We start from the raw sequence: 19,570 nt of genomic DNA on the forward strand, positions 1-19,570 counted from the left end.
TTTTGACTTAGTGAGCTTTCAGGGCTTCTACAATCCTATATCTAGAAATTGCATTTGGAGAGGGTAAAAGGGCTACCTGCAGAGTGAACAAGTTTCCTTGCTCTCGTTCTTCATGTGATGCAGAACTGTTCTGCACACATACAGACGCTCTGGTGGTCTTGTCCCTAATAACTATGTGTAGTTCAATTGCAGATTTGCAGAACCCACTTTCTTGAGTCCCCATGAACTTATGGTTGGAAAAAAGTTACATCAACTTGTATGACTACAGTCATATGTTTTTCTTACATGAAATTAGACCACAGAATGAAGACCATTCTGATCTACCATGCATTTGAATAAGCACTGCACTTACTAACAAGTTTGGCATACCTGTTATTTTGGATCTAGGCACAGATCACATAGTCTTAAAATACTACTGTCGTATCTAGGTACATCCCTCTTTTTACTTTGGGACTTCTTTTCCCATAGCAACTTTGGTTCCTTCACAGTCCATTGAACCCGGCTTTTCTCCTCATCCTCTCTGAAATGATCAGTTTGTCTTTTTTGTTTTTTTTAAATATTGCTGTGTCATGACTGTGTCTGGTTGTCGCTACCACGCAATGGGACAGGGTTGCCATTTGGTAGTGGTTACAGAAAAATACTTTGGGCAAAAAACCCCTTTATGTTACCTGAGATTCTTGGTAAAATTATAATGACAGACATTACATTAAAAATGCAAAGTAAAATGCTCTTTTCCATGTATCTTATCAGTTTTGGTATATAGAATTTTAGATTCTGAACACATATGAAGGAGATTGGGAGAGTCTCTCAAGTTCCCTATGTATTTGCCATTCTAAGATTAGAATTTATACACAGCACAGAACATAGAAATTTCAGGTAATCACAAATGGACAGGATAACAGACGTCAGAAGGAACACGTAAGACAGTAAGAAACAGTCTCATTCAGGCTGATGTACATGGTGACAGGTACCTCGAACTGGTTTAAGTTCTGGCTTTTTTGGCGCAGTAACAGGTGTGGGCTCTTCCAGAACACCTTTCTTGGGCACCTTGGGCACTTCAAAGATATTAGTATATTTTAGTTTTGTATATGAAACAGTAAGACAATCAATAGTAAATGCATGCAGTCTTCTTTGAGAAAGTGCTGTGGTTACAGTCAGTCACCAGTTACGCTTTGCTTCAAACACGTGGAATGACCAGGGTGTCAAATATATCACAGAGAGGATGGGAATTCTGTGTTTAGTTTCAGAGTCAAGGTGGAAATGTAGAAAACATATGCCCTCTTCGTAACAACTGATTGGAGATTTATTTATGGAATCCCACTGTATTTAAGTATCAGTCATGTATCGTAAATGACTGTGTGTTCTGTGCTGGTTTTGGCAGTCACTGTCATCTTTTTACTTGTCACTTGGGTATTATGACTATTTTTGTTCTTCAAGTAGACTTCACCTTTCTTTTTCTGTCTTTGAATGTTTCTTCTCTTTTTTTCACTTCGCACATTCTTTCCTGTAAGAGCTCTGGCTTCCATTCTAATCACTAGATGTTGCTTATAACTGTTTCCTGTTCTATTAATTTAAATTATTTAAATGTTTTAAATATCATCACTGTGAGGTGGTATTTCACTTGAGGAATGTCATTGTATTTCAGATGGAGAGAATCTGGTGTCAGAGGGAATATTTACTTCTCTGGCCAGTACTTGGGACTTTCTAACGAAAATGAAATGATGCAGCACTGCATCAATCTACGGTATGTACAGTTTTAGAGTATTTTATGTAATTTTTTAATATTTCAATTATAAAATGTCTCATCCTGAATTATCTGAGAAAATAAATACCTCTTACAATGCTCAGTGAATTAGTTGTTCACAAGAGCTTTACAGGTCTTCGGTGCTATTCATACAATGTAATAACTTCGCAAATCACAGAATGGAGAATGTTCATGTATGACCAAAACACAGGCCAATTATAATTAACGGTTTAAAAAAATGATTCTGCTCCATGATGGTACCCATGGCAAGACAGGTGCGTGCAGACATTTGCAATTATTTTGCTGCATGTACAGAAATCGCTAGTCTCTGCTGAAACCTTCAGTTTCTAATTATTTCATCCTTTCTCATAGAATCATAGAATCATTTAGGTTGGAAAAGACCTTTAAGATCATCGAGTCCAAACATAAATCTAACACCGCCAAGTCCCACTAAGCCATGTACTAAACCATCTCTACCAATAATGTGAACAACAGTTTATGCATCCATTCTCTCATTAGAATCCATAAAGTTTTGGCATTTATTGGTAGACAGGAGTTCATCAAAGGTCCCTTCCAACCTACGCAATTCTATGATTCTATGATCATACCTGCTTTATTTATTGCTATATCTTATGAAATCAAATCTTACCTCCTAAACTTTTTGAATATGCCAAAAAACCAGTACAACAAAAGTTTGGATGGTTTTAGTTGAGGATACATCTGATGCCCCTGCACAGCAATTCATATTTGGTACATCTCTCTCACATTTTAGATATCAGATTATGCAGTGAAAAATTGATTTAAAATAAGATTAATTTAAAAAAACCCAAAACCCTTCCTTATGATGATAGTCATGGTGGTATGTACCTTTAACAAGTGGAGCTCCTGGTTTTTTAGGTACAGCAATGGGCTCTTTCTCCTCTGGGACAGCCATCTCAGGCATCTCAGGCACTTCAAAGATATTAGTGTATTTCATTTTACAGTTACAATACAACTGAACATAAGCACAGAGACTGAAACACAGAGGACAACAGAAATGTTCTGAAGTAACAATTTGGCATGCACTCACACTCAGTGCAGTTTGTTTAGCAAGCATCATTCAAAACCTTAAATTCAAAATGACAGACAGGACAAAAGAGGTTAAGATAATACTTAAGAGAAGAAGATTAGATGTGTTTATCTTGCATTCATGATAACATGTACCTCTGGCTGATGGAGGTTCTGATTTTTCAGGAACAGCTACAGGAATTTTCTCTTCTGGGACAGCCTTTTTGGGCATTGCAGGCTCTTTAAAGATATTAGTATCATTTAGTTATGTGTATTAAGCTTTAAAACGAGCAGTGAAACATAGTATACTCAAAAGAAGAAAAAGAGATCCTATTCATAAGAGGTACCTTTAGACCGTAGAGCTGCTCTCTTTTTGGGTATAGCAACACTGTCTTGCTTTTCGTCCAGCTTGGCTTGTGGTCGTTCCTCAGGTGCCAGAACAGGCTCCAGTTCTTTGGATGCCACTTCAGGCTTTGGTTTTTGAAGTGCCGTAGAAGGCTCTAGTTTTTGGGGTGCTAAAATTGGTTCTGGTTCCTCAGGCACCACCACAGGTTCTGGCTTGCGTGGTGCCACAACAGGCTTCGATTTTCTGGACACTGCAGTAGTCATTGATTTTTGGAAATCTGCAACAACCTCTGTTTCTTCAGGTGCTACAATGAGCTCTGTTTTTTGGGGTGGCAAAAGAGGTTTTGTTTTGGGGGGCACCATAACACGCTCTGATTTTTGCGTTGATGAAACTCTCTCTGACTCCTCAGGCACCACAGTGAGCTCAGGTTCCTTGGGGGCCATGAATGGCTCTGGTTTTTGGGGTTCCACAATAGGCTTTTGTTTTGAGGGCATCACGCCATGCTTTAGCTTTTGGGGTGGCACATCAAGCTTAGGTTCCTCAGGTACCACAACAAACTCTGGTTTCTCAGGCACTACAACATGCTCTGTTTTTCGCGGTTCCACAACAGGCTTTTGTTTTGGGGGCATCACACCATGCTTTAGTTTTTGGGATGCCACATCAGTCTTGGGTTCCTCAGGTACCACAACAAACTCTAGTTTCTCAGACAACACAACACGCTCTGTTTTTTGGGATATCACAACAGATTCTGTTTTTTGGGATGCCAAAACAGTCTCGGGCTCCTCAGATGCCACAACACGCTCTATTGTTTGGGTTGCCACAACAAGCTTCTGTGTTTGGGCCACTTTAATAGGTTCCAGTTCTTGAGGTTCTACCTCTTGAGGCTTTGGTGTTGGGAGTCCTGCAATGGGCTTTGGTTTTCGGGAAACTGGAAGAGGTACTTTCTTTTCTGGGAAAGTTGTCTTGGCCACTTTATGTACATAAAAGATATTAGTTCTAAATTTAACAACTGCACAGACAATCATACCAAATTTAAGTGAATCATAAAACGTAAACCCACAATTACAATGAAAACATTAAATACATATCAGGTATCAATTATTTATGTTGGCCTTTTTAAGAATGAATATACCACATTTGGCTTTTCTCCCTTTTCTCTCAACTGTACGCACACGCCCTGCCCCCTAAAGCCTCATGTCCCCATGTGCAAGTGCACACGTGCATTGATAGTATAACTTAAGCTACAAGTAAAATCCATGATAATTATAAACAGAAAGGACAGGACAAAAGATATTAATAACATTGCAGGTAATAAGCTGAAGACTCAATAATTAGCAGTGATGGCATCTAGTTTTTCTTGGTAGAGCTTCTGGCATTTCAAGTACATTGATATCTTCTGCTCTTAGCTAATAGAATGGGTACTTTCTTGTCTTCTACTATATCACTTTAAAGATATTAGTTGTGGTTGTTTTCATGAACCCAAGTGGGTAGAATAGTAAGAAAAATCCAAAATAGTAAGAAGAATTGAAGTATAAAATAGAGACAATTCAGACATCCAAGATGTGTCACTATTCTTCAAAAAGACCCATGTACATCTGTTTCACACACATATGCAGATACATAGAACAAGTATAATTTAGAATCTCAGAAAACAGAAGGCCTGGAAAATCACAGTGTTAAAGAAAAGAAGAAAAATATTACTTTTGTTATTTTATTAGTGTTGAGATTTACCTTGCTCTGGTAGAGGTTCTGGTTCTTCAGGTGCAGCCTTTGGTTCTGGGACAACCACAGGTTCTGGTTCTTTAGGCACAGGTATTTTCTTTTCTGGAACAACTTTCTTCGGCACCTCAGGTTCTTTAAAGATATTTATTTGTTTTAATTTCAGGAATTTGAAGAATAGGAATTAAAAAGGTGACAGTAGCTCCAAGGTGAAAATTATCAAACAGCATCAGAAAAAAAATACCCCTTAAATCATCTGTGGGTTTTTTTGTCTTGACTATTAATAGTCACTGTTGCTTACTAGGAGCTATTCAAAAATGAAGAAGATAACACAGTCTGTACCATTTATAAATATTAGAATATAAAAAAAAAGAGGATTACACAAACTTTAAAAAGATCATTTTTAGAGAAACAGACTAAAATTTCTGGGCAATTTTATCAGTACTGAACATGTACCTTTAGGCGGTGGAGGTTCTGGTTTTTTAGGAACTTCAATGTGTACTTTTTCTTCTGAAACCACTTTCTTGGGCACTTCAGGCACTTTAAAGGAAGTAATTAATTTTAATTTTATGAAATTCAAATATAATGTCTGCAGCATTAAGACATTAAGAAGAAGTAAAACTCAGGCACATCAAAAGCATCAGTGGGTTTGGATGTGAATATTAACAGAAATTCTCTCTGATGTCTCTCTGAGGTACAGATGCAAAAACTTAAACAACAAAAACATTTTATAGACATTTATGGTAAAAGTTAATTACCAATATGTTAAAATGGTACCCTAGACAATGAAGGGATTTTCTTTCATTAATTATGTACAGCAGTTACCTTTAGTTGTTGGAGGTTCTGGTTTCTTTGGTACTTTAACTGAAACCTCTTCTTGGACCGCTTTCTTTGGTACCTCAGGCACTTGAAAAATATTAATAACTTTTACTATAAGAATTTAATAAAGAACATTAAAGCATAGCAACAGAACAGTATTATTGGGAACACTAATTACCAAAATCTATTTTTTTCACACAACACACTTTTTCACTTGAAAAATCTTTGACAACAGAAGAAAATTCTAACAGACATCTTGGGTACTGTCTTTTATAGTGTTAAACAATAAAAGAGTGATGTTTTTGATTCTATTATTTTTTTCTTAATGAACAGTACCTTTAGCTGGTGGAACTTCAGGTTTTTTAGGCTCCGCAACTGGTATTTTCTCATCTGGGACTTTCTTGGGCACTTCCGGCACTTTAAGATTAATAATTATGTTAATACTAAGAATTTGAAGAAATTTAAATAGCAGTAAAGTGGAAAAAGAAACAAACAAAATGACACCAGGTAACATCAATTAAACATAACACCCTTTACCTTTTTGCTCTCAATCTAGATCGAGAGTCATTTGAGAGGAGTAAAGAGGCTGCTCCCAAAAATGAAATACGAAAATCCCAGTTATAAGATAGAAAGATGGGGAAATAGTATCAAAAAGGTCTTATCAGCGAAAGTAATACAAATTATTGCCATAGCTTTATTAATGACAAGTGCCTTTAGCTGGTGGTACGTCAGGCTTTTTAGGAACAGCAACTTTGACTTTCTCTTCTACAACTACTTCCTTGGCTGCTTCAGGCATTTTAAGGAAAGAGATTATTTTCAGGTATTATATGGCATTTTACAGCTAAGTTCAAAGCTTTTCAGTAGAAATTGCAAAACAGGGAAGTTTCTTAATGGAGCCATTGATCTGACATGTTAATAAGTCTTAAGGTTTTTTTATGTCCCTGCAAAGTGTGAGGAAACACCTCAGAGTTTTTTTGGAGTTTCTTTGCCTCCTACATTACATTATTTTTCCATTTTATTCAACCACCTCCTGGATCTCCATTTGACTAAGGGTGCCATTGTGCATTCTGCATTCCCTGTCACATTCTTCTACGCACAATCACTTCTTGGTATCAATTTTTCATCTGTACATGGAGGGTTTTCTCCTGTGTTAGATATCTGCATCACTTATTCTGTACTTTGAAATTATGAAACTTTTTTGGGGGGCTAAATTTTCACTGTCACTCAGGAGTATTTCGGATCACAGAAGCCCTGTTTTCTCTTTAAGATTTCTGCTATGGTTCTCAAGTATCAATCTCTTCTCTGCCCAGCCATCATCAGTATTTCTAACACATTGGTACACTGATTATAGCTCTGATTCAAAAAGAAGAATTTTCAAAATAGTAGTATATATAGAACCGTGGGCACACAAAATAGAAGTAATTGGACAACACAAACAAAATGTCAAAAAACTTAACCTGCACAATCAAGGCAGAGGTTTTTTTCTCTTCCAAATTTTAGTTATCTGTAGTGCAACATACCTTTGGCTGGTGGTGGTTCTGCTTTTTTAGGCACAGCAATGGGTACTTTCTCTTCTGGAATTTTCTTGGGCACCTCTGGCACTTTAAAGAAAACAGCATTCAGTTCTGTTATATTTCAGGCATTTAAAAATATGTAAATTATTAAGAAGAAAGAGTCTCCCAAGAAGCATATCAGAAAGAAACGTAAGATCAGATATAAAAAGAGATATGTTGCATACTATTACATACTACTGGGATTTTTTTATAAATGAGAAATAAAGGGTAATTTTTTCTTTTACTATAAAACCTATTGCCCAAGAGAAAGAGAAGTCTCCTCAGAGAGTCACCGTTATTGACACGTAAGCTTTAGGTGGTGTTACTCTTGGTTTTTTAGGCAGTGCAACATTTACTTTCTCTTCTAAGACAGACTTCTTAGGTACCTCGGGCATTTTAAAGATATTAGTGTACTTTTAAGAATTACAAAAATAAAACATGCAACACAGAGCAATAAGACAAAACAAGTAGATGTATAAGGATACTCTGGCAACAGTTACATGTCCTGAAAAGTCTCTGTGGCTCTATCTCTCTGGCAAATAACTGTTTGAAGCAGCTTTGCTGGCGATCTTTTGTCATGCAGTGCTGACACGTCACACAAACTGGTTGTTCAGACAGACTTCTAAAACATCTGAATGAATTGAAACAGCTGTTTTCTGTGCCTAATGCTATTTACATTCAAAATTAAATCAATTGACTCCTAAGTTTAACATGACCAATGTGAAAGAGGAAGTGTATAAACTTCTTGCTTGAGTATTGATAGAATTTCTGAGGCTGTTTCCGGTACCTATAAACACGCATGAAGTGAAAATATCTGTTCTGTAAATCTCACTGTGTGTTGACTCAGCTAGAGTATTCCTTATTTTTAGTCCCTTTGACTAGTTTCTGATACAATTCCTGTGCCATCAGAATGGATTACTCTTGGGTAGAAGAAAATGACAAACTCAACTAATTTTTAATGATTGACAACAACAAAACAAGGGACAGAAGAAACTTGAAGAAAAAGGAGAAGGAAAGGATACGTTGACCTATACCTTTGGCAGGTGGAGCTTCCGGCTTTTTAGGCAGAGGGATGGGTTTCTCTTCAGGAATAGTTATCTTGGGCATTTCAGGCACTTGAAAGATATTTACTGATTTTAGTTTTAATTTTATGACTTAAAGACAAGTTGAGAAACAGGAAAAGGGACATATAAAACACAAAGACCACAAATCTGACACAAGTGGACCACAAACTATTAAATGAGAAACGATGTAAGAAACAGACATAAGACGTTATCAGTAAAAGTCCTAAGTTCTATTAGGCTGTCAAAGTACCTTTAGATGGTGGAGATTCTGGTCTTTTAGGCACAGGAGTAGGTTCTGGTTTTTTAGGCACAGCAATAGGCACTTTTTCTTCTGGGACAGCTTTCTTAACTGTGGGCACTTTAAAGATATTAGTTCATTTAAAGAATTTATATAGAATAGAAAGACAACTCATAAAAAAGTCCTGTTTGTGAGGTAAGTAAGATACTAAAAGAATGAACATAAATATTAGTTACATTGAACGAGAGCTAGACCATGAACACGAATAATCAATTTTCCTGGAGTTGATGACTTTGCAAATTGCAGGAAGAGATGATGAAGAAGATATATACCTCTAGCTGCTGGAGCCTCTTCTTTTCGATGAACAGTAGAAATTTCTTCTTCTATGTGCATCTCCTCATAAACTTCATGTACTTGAAAGATATTAGTTTAAATACTTAGAAATCTTCAGAACATAGACAATGTGAAATATAAAAATCAAATACAATCAAATATTCAAGTTCATATTAAGATACACAGGTCTATTTTATATCTAACCTCAAAATCAGGATTCTTTCGAATGAGGGAAGAAAAAAATTTTATATTCTACCCTGATCTGACCTGTGCAGCTTGCCAGAAGATGTGTGATATGTCCTGAACTGAGCTACTTCCTTGAGGGCAAACAGTTAGGCCCTGTCTATTAAGTTCTGTCACTTTTTCTACTTTGTTGTTTTTCTCCTCAGACTGATCCAAGTAGCAGGGTCCCTTGAAATTGTCTCTTTTGCACATAAAACTAATTTCCCCCTTAAGAACAACTACAGGTGATATAATTTTTAATTTTTTTAAAAATTATATGTATACTGTTGCAACTACCTGAAGCTGTTAACTAAACTTGTTTATGGTAGACAGAATGTTCTCAAAAAAATTAAAGATTTACATATGAAAACATATTTTTTTATCCTTCAAATCCTACTCAGAATTTCTTGTACCTTTAATGTGTGAAGCTTCTTCTTTAGGTAGAGCAGGAGGTATTTTTTCTTTGCGGATAGCTTTCTTTGGTACTTCAGGAACTTAAAAATATTGGTTTATTTTAGAAATTTGCATTAGGAAATAAGTAGTACAGTTTTGTAAAACAATAGAAAATTCTACTAGCACAATATGAAAATACATGGCATCAACCTGTGAATACAACTCAACAACTTCACTCTCTGGAGTTCACTGTTTTTCTAACTCCTAACACTAACAGGTCTGAATTTGCCCTTCTCTGAAAAGATAGCAGTTAGGTGTTTTTTTCTTATCAAATAATCTTTAGGAATTTTTGCAATTTAAAGGTTGGGGTTTTTTTTGAAATTTCAAAATTACCTATAAAAGCAAGGCAAAACTCCAGTGCAATTAACAAAAAATTATGTTTCAAATGTCTATTATGTTCCCCAACACTGGAATTTTATTACAAAACTATGTTGCTATGAAAAAAAAATTGTGGCTTTATATTTTGTCCTGATTTGAAGTCTCACTTTAATCTCGACTTTATTAAAGCTCCTGACATGAATGCAAAGAGTGCTTCTGCAAAAACATTTCTACCACAGCCTTTTATATTTTTTTAAAATACATTGACAGAGAAAGTATTTTGGGAAATAGAACATGAGACAAAAAGTCAAAAAAATATAAGGCTAATCCCTGGCCCTGCTGTGAATTTCGTATCTATCAAATTTCTTTGTATTTGTCTAATTTTTTCTTTTTAATTTTTAAATTCTTGATGCAAAATCTATCAATCTGTTTGAGCAACTGCTACCACAAGACAAAAATAAGAACTTAAAGAAAATGTTCCTTGGATTTTTTTTTTTCCTGAATGATGAATTATTATGTCTTAATAATTGTTCATTAGTTTAACATATGAAGAAAGATGCTGAAATATTTTTGGAATTCTTTGTAAATGGTTATGATTATTTTTTTAATTTCTGATGTCCCTGTATGTATTGTCTCTTTCTATGATAAAAATAAACAAACAAACAGACAAAATTTACTCTTGCAACAAGAGATCAAATGGAAGAAAACTGTTTATAGCACCTCGTCATGTTGTTCAAGACAGACAAGTATGTTGGGTTTCTCACTTGCTACCTCACTTTTGAAAGGGGCTAGAGAAAATACATTTGGAAGTCATGTACCTTTAGCTGGAGGAGCTATTTCTGTAGGTACAGCAGCAGGTAATTTCTTCGGTGGGACAGTTTTCTTTGACACTGCAGGTACTTCAAAGATATTACAGTTTTTTTAAGAACATTATAACATAAAAAATGGAAGTAACAAAGAAGCAATGACAGACACATAGTATGAAAGGAAACAATACGCTGAACACATTAAATACCAGATAAAAACACAGATGGAATGATGAAGATGAATAACTAATTCGTAGAGAAGGTATTGCATTATAAATTGCTTGAATAGTTGGTGTACCTTTAGCTGCTGGAGCTTCTGGTTCACTAGGAATAATAACAGGGACTTCTTCTTCTGTTGGAACTTCTCTGTGAACTTCAGGCTCTTTAAAGATATTAGGTTAGTTTACATATTTTAATATTATTTACAAGACAAGATTAGAAAGACAACTTATAATGCAAAAATGCAGACATGTACATAGACAAAGACCTGTTTGAACATAAATTATTTAAATATCTCTGTATGCCAGCTCAAAAATTAATTAAGTCTTACTCAAGATGGCTCTTAAAACAGTGCCTACTTAAGTTCATTTCTTTGGTCCAATGTGGCTGAAGTGCTTTCCTGGATCAGAAACTTAGTTTCTCTCTTATTTATGTTTCTTTCTCCCATTAACAGAGGGGAAAAGAACATTTTAAAAATGCTAAACTCTAACTAAATTTGGAGGGAGAGAGGGTCTCAAAGACATGGATGGAAGTTACTTTTAAATAATTCGAAAAAAAAATATGAAAATGTCTCATATTTTACAGAATCTAGAACATGAATTGATATATTCTCTGCAATTTATTGCTTGTAAAGGTGTCATTAATGTACCTTCATACAAAGGAGGCTCCTCTTCTCTAGGAATAACGGAGGGTACTTTCTCTTCAAGGACAGTTCTCTTATGAAACTCAGGAACTTCAAAGATATTAGCTTTCTTTTAGTAATATCAAAATAATTTTAAACTTTTAAAATCCCAAACAGAAATAAACCCAGAAAACTAAGGTTGAAGTCCCAAATACTAGGTTTGAAGTCCCAAATACAGCGCCTTTCCAAGAATGAAATATTATACAGTTCTAGAACTGTCTTGCTGTAACAATTCATTATGTGAAGAAATTTATAGTTTCTGCTCTCAAAGAGCATAATCCATTTGCTTTTCTCACTGTCTTGTCATGCTTTTCCTTCTGATATGTGTAACAGCTTTAAGGGTTTTAACTTACTAACTCTTGCCCTATTACTTCCCCAATACCATGACCAATGCATTGGCTTCAAAACCCCAGTTTAAACTAAATTCACAACTACATCACAAATATCAAAGCACTGAATGTTTACATACTGGTCGTGTAAGGAGTGATACCTCCTCATCATGTTTTCATTCATAAATAAATGTATATACCATTTAGCACACGTATAGCACATATCTGAAATGTTTTCAATCTGTCACTGAGAGCTGAATCTCCTAGACTGGATACTCTTGCCATGGTGTAACAAGAATAAGGATCATTTTAGAAGGGGTTAGTTGGGACAAACAACGCACGTATTTCCTTTCCATAAAATCTCATATCAAAAGTTCCTTTACCTTTCAGTGGTGGAACTTCTATTTCAGGTGTATGTGTAAGTTTCTTTTCTTCAGGGACAGTTCTTTTGACAACAGCTGGCCCTTTAAGATATAATTTACTTTTAGGGCTTTCAAAGTTATTTGGAAGAAGTTAGAAAGAAGAAGAGCAAATCTAAGAAGGAAGATTCATGAAGTAACAAAGAATTAAATGCTCCTTGAAAGAACATCTATTTTATGAAGATTTGACAGAAGAATAACATATTAAAAAAATATTCTTGACAGATGGCCACATATTTGGATGATGGAATCTCCTCCTTTTTAGAAGAAACAAAAATATTTTTTCTTTCTGAACTACTTTCATATGTAGCTGAACAACAGAAAACACATTTTTTAAAGAGACTCACCTATTTTCAACAAATAACTTGACACCGACAGGCAAAAAAAGACTCAATCACAAACAGTTGAAAAAAAAACACCGTGGGGACATGAAACATATGAACACCTCTTTCAACAAATAATGAAGACAAAAGACTGAAAATCAGACTTCATGATTCATGAGAACAATGCAGACTAAGTATACCTTTAGGTGGTGGAGTAATTTCCTTTTTAGGGACAGCAGGTAGTCCTTTTTCTTTTGGAACAGGTTTCTTCGGCGCCACTGGCACTTTAAAGACATTGGTATTTTTTTTTAAGATCTTTTGCAATATGAATATTATTTAAGAATAGAAGTTAAACAAAAAGCAAACAATTCAAAGAGTCAGAAAATTTAGAAAAATACAAACTACAGTATCCTAAATTGCTATTGAGTGATGACCTTGCAGGCCACCCATCTGGATTATTTTGCTTGGATTCACACAGCTAGAGTCTTCAGTATTCACTGAAAGAAAAACACTGCCCTTGTTGTGTGATTTTTTGACTGGGATAAGTCTTAACAACTAGGTTTCATGAACTATCATCTCTAATTAATGACAGCAGAGAATATGATAAGGTTTTAAGTTCCTATTAACTAACTCCAAGTCTTTATGGGAAAAAAAAACCTCTTTCCCACTGGTTTTGTTTTGATAGTTCATATGAGAAACAACTATAAAAGTTAGCACAAAATGAATTTCTGTCAAATTAAGTGCTCTGCACAGAATATTGCAGAGCTCCAGACTAATACAGAAACTCTACTAGCATCCACTGACAATTGCTATTCATTACACTTATCTTTTGTAGAGCCTGATACAAAGAATGCTTATTAAGAGCATATGCACTCCAGCACATCATTAGGTTGAATAAGGTCCTACTTTTTTAGGATTCTGTAGGAAACTAGAGTTTCACTGATACGGCACTATAGCTCAACAGACTTCTATTAATTTATTCATCTGCTCGTTTTCAATGATTAACTATAAAACATCACTAATATCATGACAGAAAAATTAAATCTTGAGGGTCCTGCCTGCACTTTCTTAGTCCTCAGAAAATGTCTGTTTTGATTTCTTAAAGAAATATTATTTTTTTAGTAACAATCCCTGTCTTTGACTGTACTGCAAAAGAAAGTTAGGGGTCCAGCAATCAAATCAGACTAGGCAAATTACTGGATATGGGGATTCAGAAGGCTGTGTTTTTAAATTTAACTAATAGCTGATGTACCTTTAGCTGGTGGAGCTTCTTTTTTAGGAACAGGAACAGGTACTTTTTCTTCTGGCAGAGGTCTTTTAGGCACCTCAGGCACTTTAAAAAATATTTCATTATGGATTTTATTTGTGAGGAATAACAACAGATACAAAGACAAGCAGAAAACAGACAGAAGCAAGCAGAGCAATCACTCATTTGTAGAGGAATCTTCTCATCATTTATGCAGAGACAACTGAACATCCACTTATCTCAGAGTTTTTGAGCAATGAAAACTAAGGAATATCAGTGTACATCTTTTCGGTACATTTTAGATGCACCTTCTGTTTGGCATGAGGGATCCCATGATCATAAATTTAAATGATGAGAAGGAAGGTCCTACATGAGTTTTAACATCTCCGTAACTCAAAGGAGCTAAACTGGGTGAGAGAAATAAATATTGAGACATAAAAATATAGTTCAGATTGAACCTGAACTGCATCAGAAAATTATCATTTACTTTGCTTGTCTCATAGTTATCCTAGCACACTCTTGGGCAGTCAGATGGGGAATCCTCCTATTCCACTCCGAAGGGAAGAATTCCTTAGGAAGGAGTAGGAGAGAAACGATCTTTGAATGGCTTTATCACTACCAGCAAAAGACACACATAGGACTACTAATGGGGAAAAATATAAATAAAGACCCAAAGGAGGCTTAAGCAGCAGCTGCGAACTCAACAAACTATAAGAATAAAGAAATCATGAATTGTACCTATTGCTGGTTGGATTTCGTAAGCCTCCTCATATACCTCCTCATATTTCTCATAGATCTCTTCCTTCTCCTTAAACTCATACTTTTCATAGACATCTTCTTTCTCCTCAGCTTCCTCTTCATATTCCTGTTGCTGAATCTCTTTGTATCTCTCAGGTTCTTCAGGTTCCTCATATGCCTCAATTTCTTCAGTTTCCTGAACCTCTTCAAATTCTTCAATACCTTCATATGTCTCATACTTCTCGTACTCTTCATATGTATACTCATACTTCTCCACCGCAGGAGCAGGGACTTTTTCTTTCCGGACAAGCTTCTTGGATACTTCAGGCACTTCGGAAACAGTATGATTGTTACTACATTAATTTTTTTTTTTATTTTTTTTTTTTACAGTTAAGTCAAGGTGAATCACATAGAACAGAAAACGTACATGATAACCACAAGCATAAATTACATTAAAATATAAGAACGTGCTCCTGAAATAGTATCTATAATATAAAAGGTTTTTGGAATAAGGAGGAGAAATAAATCTTTGGGAGGAATAAGAAGAAATATATCTGTACCTGTAGTTGGTGTTGGTTCTTTGGGTTTGGGCACAACGGCTGGCACTTTCACTTCTGCAACAGCTCTTTTACGCACCTCAGGGACTTTAAAGATAAGGATTTCTTTTAGGAATTTGAAAAAACACTTTAAAGCGGTATAAGTAAAAAAGCACAAGAAACAGAACTTTACGATTCTACAATGGGAGCTTTGTAATGAAGAGTTTTAACATAAATTCAAGCAGAAATCTCATACAACAAAGACAAAAGTTATAAAGAAGAAAGTCAAGAGTATTTTTTAGCATAAGTATTAATTATAATCAGGAGCACATATACCTTTTGCAGCTGGAACCTCCACTTTTTCAGGGGGGGTAACAGGTACCTTCTCTTCAGGAACAACCTTCTTGGGTATCTTGGGTACTTTAAAGATAGGACCTGACTTCAGTGATCTTTTGCACAATTGGTAAACACACACAAACCCAGAAGCTTGTAAACACACATAAACCCAGAAGCTTACAAACAGTAGAACAGAAACTTACAAACAAACAAACAGTGTAGGGACAAATACAAGACAGACATACTAAAATGTCCTTTACTAAACTCAACTTGGATGAAGAATGTAATCTATTAATGATAACAGCATTTAGAAACTGCAATACCTTTGGCTGGTGGAGCTGGCACCTTTTTAGGAACAGGTTCTTTCTCTTCAAGAATGGGTTTCTTAGGCATCTCGGGCACTTTAAAGACATTATTTTTTTTTAAGAATATCATCCACCAGTAGTGTGAGAAAGACAACAGAAAACATATAGAAGCACACATAATGAAAGAAGAACTGATCTGCAAAATATATTTTAAACGTTTTAAAGATGAAAGAGAAATAAAAACAAGACACTTCATAGTGACAGGCAGATTTCTTGAACAAGTCAAATAATTTCAGAGCTTACTTTCGCTAGGAATTTCACAGGCACTCTGAGACATCAATACAGAAAGACAGCAGGGACACAAAACTAACATAAATAACCAACAAAATAATAACAATAACAAATAGAGACACTGAATGAGAATAACATCACGTTGTTTTCCTAGGTATTAATTTATGTACCTTTTGCTGGAGGAAGCTCCTGTTTCTTAGGAGTGGGTACAGGTGTTTTTTCTTTTGGGACAGGTTTCTTAGGAATCTCTGGCTCTTTAAAGATATTATTTTGCAAATACATTTTAAAATTACTTACAGAGCATTAAAAACATGTAAAAACACGAACATCACAAAACATCACAAGCTCCCCCAAAAGATCATTAAGATTTACATAAAACTTAGAACAAGAAATAAAGATGAATTTTAATGACCTAAAAGATCTCATGAGTAACTTGCAGGAAAAGATTGTGTACCTTTTGCTGGTATACTTTCCTCTGGAATAGTTTCCTCCTCTTCTTCCTCAGGAACAAAAATGGGAACCTTTTCTTCAGGCACAACTTTCTTTGCCACCTCAGGCACTTTAAAGATATTATTTTAAGAATTTACTTTCACAACATCACAAAGAAAAATTCATAACATAAAATACAAGGACAACAACTTTAAAGTAACAACAGTAATAAAAATAAGGGAAACTCTATTTGTTATTTTTCACTCCCTGAGAACAACGAAGTGCAACTGGGTTATGAGTTATATGAGGATTATCTCTTTTGCCCCATTGTTAATGACACAGCATCATTGCCAGGGGAAAATATTAGCAAGATATGCGACAAATGAGAGGTTGTAGAAGATTACAAACATCTAATTTTTTACATAAAAAACTTCCAGTGTCTGCTTTTCATTTTTTTTCTGAAAACTCAGCTGTTCAGGTAAAGTTTGCTCAGCATCAAAGGCTGGCCCCTGCAATAGTCTGCCTCCACTTTGAATTTCACATTTAGGGTATATCTTCGAGTTACTTGTATAGTCAGTTTTGATTTGATTTTATTTTCATATAAGTTTAGCTAAAAGACTTGAGATTTTAGCGTACTCTCAAGGTACATGTCAGAATGATCTCCCTGAATTGAAGAATTTCCAGGTAAAGGCCCATAAAATATTATTCCAGGTATTTTGTTTAAACAAAATTTATATTAATTTAAACATTAGTTCTGAATAATGATATCACAATTAATTATTTCATTCACAGTAATCACTTAAAATGGGGAACAAGTTGATCATTCAAGGCCTGATTCTCAGCCCGCTGAAGTCAATAACAAAATAGACAATCAAGCCCTGCCTGAGACCTAACACTGCTTGCAACAGGGGAGCAGCAGGGTGCTAGAACCAAGGATCTGACTTTCCATGAGTATAAACTGATTTTTAAAATTAGGTTCCACTGAAATATGAAAATGTAAGGGAAAGCAATTATCTGCATACTCCACAGTGTGATATACCTTTAGCCGGTGGAATTTTCTTTACTTTAGGAACTGCAACAGGTACTTTTTCTTCTGGGACAGCTCTCTTGGGCACCTCTGGCACTTTAAAGATATTGTTTCGATACGAAAATTTCAATTACTTTTAGAGCATCAAAACTACTAAAACCACAGGACAAAGTCACAAAGACAATAAGATGAAGACAACTCCCCTCAAAAGGATAAATAAGATTTACACGCAGCTTAAAACAATCAACAGAGATGAAGGTCTTTTAATCAACTGAACAGAGCTCTCTGATAATTTTCAAGAAGGAATGATGTACCTTTTGCTGGTATCTCTGGAACATGTTCCTCTTCCTCCTCTTCTTCTTCAGGAACAAAAATAGGTACCTCTTCAGGGGGAGGTCTTGGTATTTCTGGCACTTCAAAGATATTATTTAATTGTAGAAAACTTAGACACAACATCAGAAACGGAGAGACAAGTTACACAGAAGCAAGTACATTTGTCACAAACTACTACGATACTTCAGTTGAATTCTAACAACAAACATACAGGAACAATAAGAAGCATCATCCACATGTTCAGTTGAGATAAGAAGAGATACCTTTGGCTGGTGGAGGTTCTGGCTTTTTATGTACAGTGACAGGTACTTTCTTTTCTGGAACTTTCTTGGGCACTTCGGGCACTTTAAAGACATTTTTGGCGAAGGAATTAATTTTCAATGTAACATAAAACATAGTAAATGATAACTGTATAACTGATATTAAGATAAATACACAAATACGGTAAGATTTCATTGTGTATGAAAGATAACATTGATTTTATCCACAAATTTTTGCACAGACGTAAACTCAAAAACATACAGACTACAGCATTAGAAATTGGTTTAGTAAGGCTAAGGGGGAAGTCTAGCTGTTTAGGTACACTGTTTATCTTTTGAAGCATCTGTTTTTGAAGCATCAAGTAATTTAAAATACTTTAGATATATAAGATCCAAAAGACAGAGATGTTACAAGACACAAACATAGAAATTTCCAAAGTGTAGAATAAGCATAGCACCCTTGACTAACAGAAACGGCCACAGTACAGTGTCCTGATCAAACACACTAGGATGAGGCACAGGACTGTTACTTGCAGTCTTCTAAAGCTGAAGAAACAAAACTAGAATTACACAGTTGAACCAGAAACTGGTATACCTTTGGCTGGTGGAGGTTCTTCCACTTTTTTAGGCACTGGGACAAGTACCTTCTCTTCTGGCACAGGTTTCTTTGGTACTTCAGGCACTTTAAAGATATTATTGTAGTTTAAGAATTTCATTTTTGAACCGTAAGGTAAAGAACAATGATATGAATCAATAAAGTGCAATGACAAAGACGAACTGTCAAGAACAGAAAATACTCTTCACTCTACATTACATTAAAGAGGAAAGATGAACAAAGACTAATTTAAAAAAAAAAAATTAACACATTCAGTCAAGGCTGATATACCTTTGGCTGGTGGAACTTCCTTCTTTTTTGGTACAGGAACAGGAACCTTCTCTTCTGGCACAGGTTTCTTTGGCACTTCTGGAACTTTGTAAGATATTATTATAAATTGAGCTTGGCATAAGAATCTAAAACACCATGACGTGCAAACCAGTGACACTAAACAATTTAACACAAACAAGAAGAACCAGAGTTCTTAAGAGCAACAATCCTTTTACTATCCTAGTGTTTAACATAAACAAGAAGATAAATGAAGTCTAGAAGACCTTTCTGATCACAGCAAATTATAAGTTCATATACCTTTAGCTGGGGGAGCTTCCTTCTTCGGCACTTGGACTTTCTTTTCAGGTACAGGTTTCTTTGGCATCTCAGGCGCTTCAAAAACATTATTTTGGTTAAAAAATAAGCAACAAGCTATTCAAAACAGAACTAAAACAACAAAGACAGCAACACAAACACTTCATATGAAGAGCACCCTCCAAAAAGAATAGAAAAAAGTAATTATCGAGTAAGGCTTCTGAAAAATACTGTGAATTACATATTCAGAGGATG

General features: G+C 35.2%; 1 protein-coding gene across 39 annotated transcripts in view; it reads right to left on the reverse strand.

Annotated features, from left to right (window-relative positions):
* The window catches only part of TTN (titin), a 244,262-nt gene that overhangs the window by 117,460 nt on the left and 107,232 nt on the right, over nucleotides 1-19,570 (reverse strand). For 29 of the 39 annotated variants that reach the window (XM_054210417.1, XM_054210392.1, XM_054210385.1 and 26 more), the window contains 27 exons: nucleotides 19,319-19,393; nucleotides 19,022-19,105; nucleotides 18,731-18,817; nucleotides 18,139-18,219; nucleotides 17,857-17,955; nucleotides 17,555-17,638; nucleotides 16,541-16,645; nucleotides 16,257-16,340; nucleotides 15,814-15,891; nucleotides 15,491-15,574; nucleotides 15,179-15,262; nucleotides 14,619-14,948; nucleotides 13,887-13,967; nucleotides 12,835-12,918; nucleotides 12,276-12,356; nucleotides 11,531-11,614; nucleotides 10,961-11,044; nucleotides 10,675-10,755; nucleotides 9,499-9,579; nucleotides 8,863-8,943; nucleotides 8,543-8,650; nucleotides 8,263-8,343; nucleotides 7,196-7,276; nucleotides 6,012-6,092; nucleotides 5,682-5,762; nucleotides 5,313-5,396; nucleotides 4,869-4,991 (listed from right to left, as the gene is read on the reverse strand). In XM_054210417.1, coding sequence (XP_054066392.1) covers nucleotides 4,869-4,991; nucleotides 5,313-5,396; nucleotides 5,682-5,762; nucleotides 6,012-6,092; nucleotides 7,196-7,276; nucleotides 8,263-8,343; nucleotides 8,543-8,650; nucleotides 8,863-8,943; nucleotides 9,499-9,579; nucleotides 10,675-10,755; nucleotides 10,961-11,044; nucleotides 11,531-11,614; nucleotides 12,276-12,356; nucleotides 12,835-12,918; nucleotides 13,887-13,967; nucleotides 14,619-14,948; nucleotides 15,179-15,262; nucleotides 15,491-15,574; nucleotides 15,814-15,891; nucleotides 16,257-16,340; nucleotides 16,541-16,645; nucleotides 17,555-17,638; nucleotides 17,857-17,955; nucleotides 18,139-18,219; nucleotides 18,731-18,817; nucleotides 19,022-19,105; nucleotides 19,319-19,393 — 2,571 coding nt within the window. The remainder of the gene's footprint in view (nucleotides 1-4,868; nucleotides 4,992-5,312; nucleotides 5,397-5,681; nucleotides 5,763-6,011; nucleotides 6,093-7,195; nucleotides 7,277-8,262; nucleotides 8,344-8,542; nucleotides 8,651-8,862; nucleotides 8,944-9,498; nucleotides 9,580-10,674; nucleotides 10,756-10,960; nucleotides 11,045-11,530; nucleotides 11,615-12,275; nucleotides 12,357-12,834; nucleotides 12,919-13,886; nucleotides 13,968-14,618; nucleotides 14,949-15,178; nucleotides 15,263-15,490; nucleotides 15,575-15,813; nucleotides 15,892-16,256; nucleotides 16,341-16,540; nucleotides 16,646-17,554; nucleotides 17,639-17,856; nucleotides 17,956-18,138; nucleotides 18,220-18,730; nucleotides 18,818-19,021; nucleotides 19,106-19,318; nucleotides 19,394-19,570) is intronic. The other 10 variants (XM_054210381.1, XM_054210387.1, XM_054210396.1 and 7 more) reach the window with 10 other exon arrangements.

The sequence above is a fragment of the Rissa tridactyla genome, chromosome 7 (genome assembly GCF_028500815.1).
Source record: "Rissa tridactyla isolate bRisTri1 chromosome 7, bRisTri1.patW.cur.20221130, whole genome shotgun sequence".
Taxonomy (NCBI): domain Eukaryota; kingdom Metazoa; phylum Chordata; class Aves; order Charadriiformes; family Laridae; genus Rissa; species Rissa tridactyla.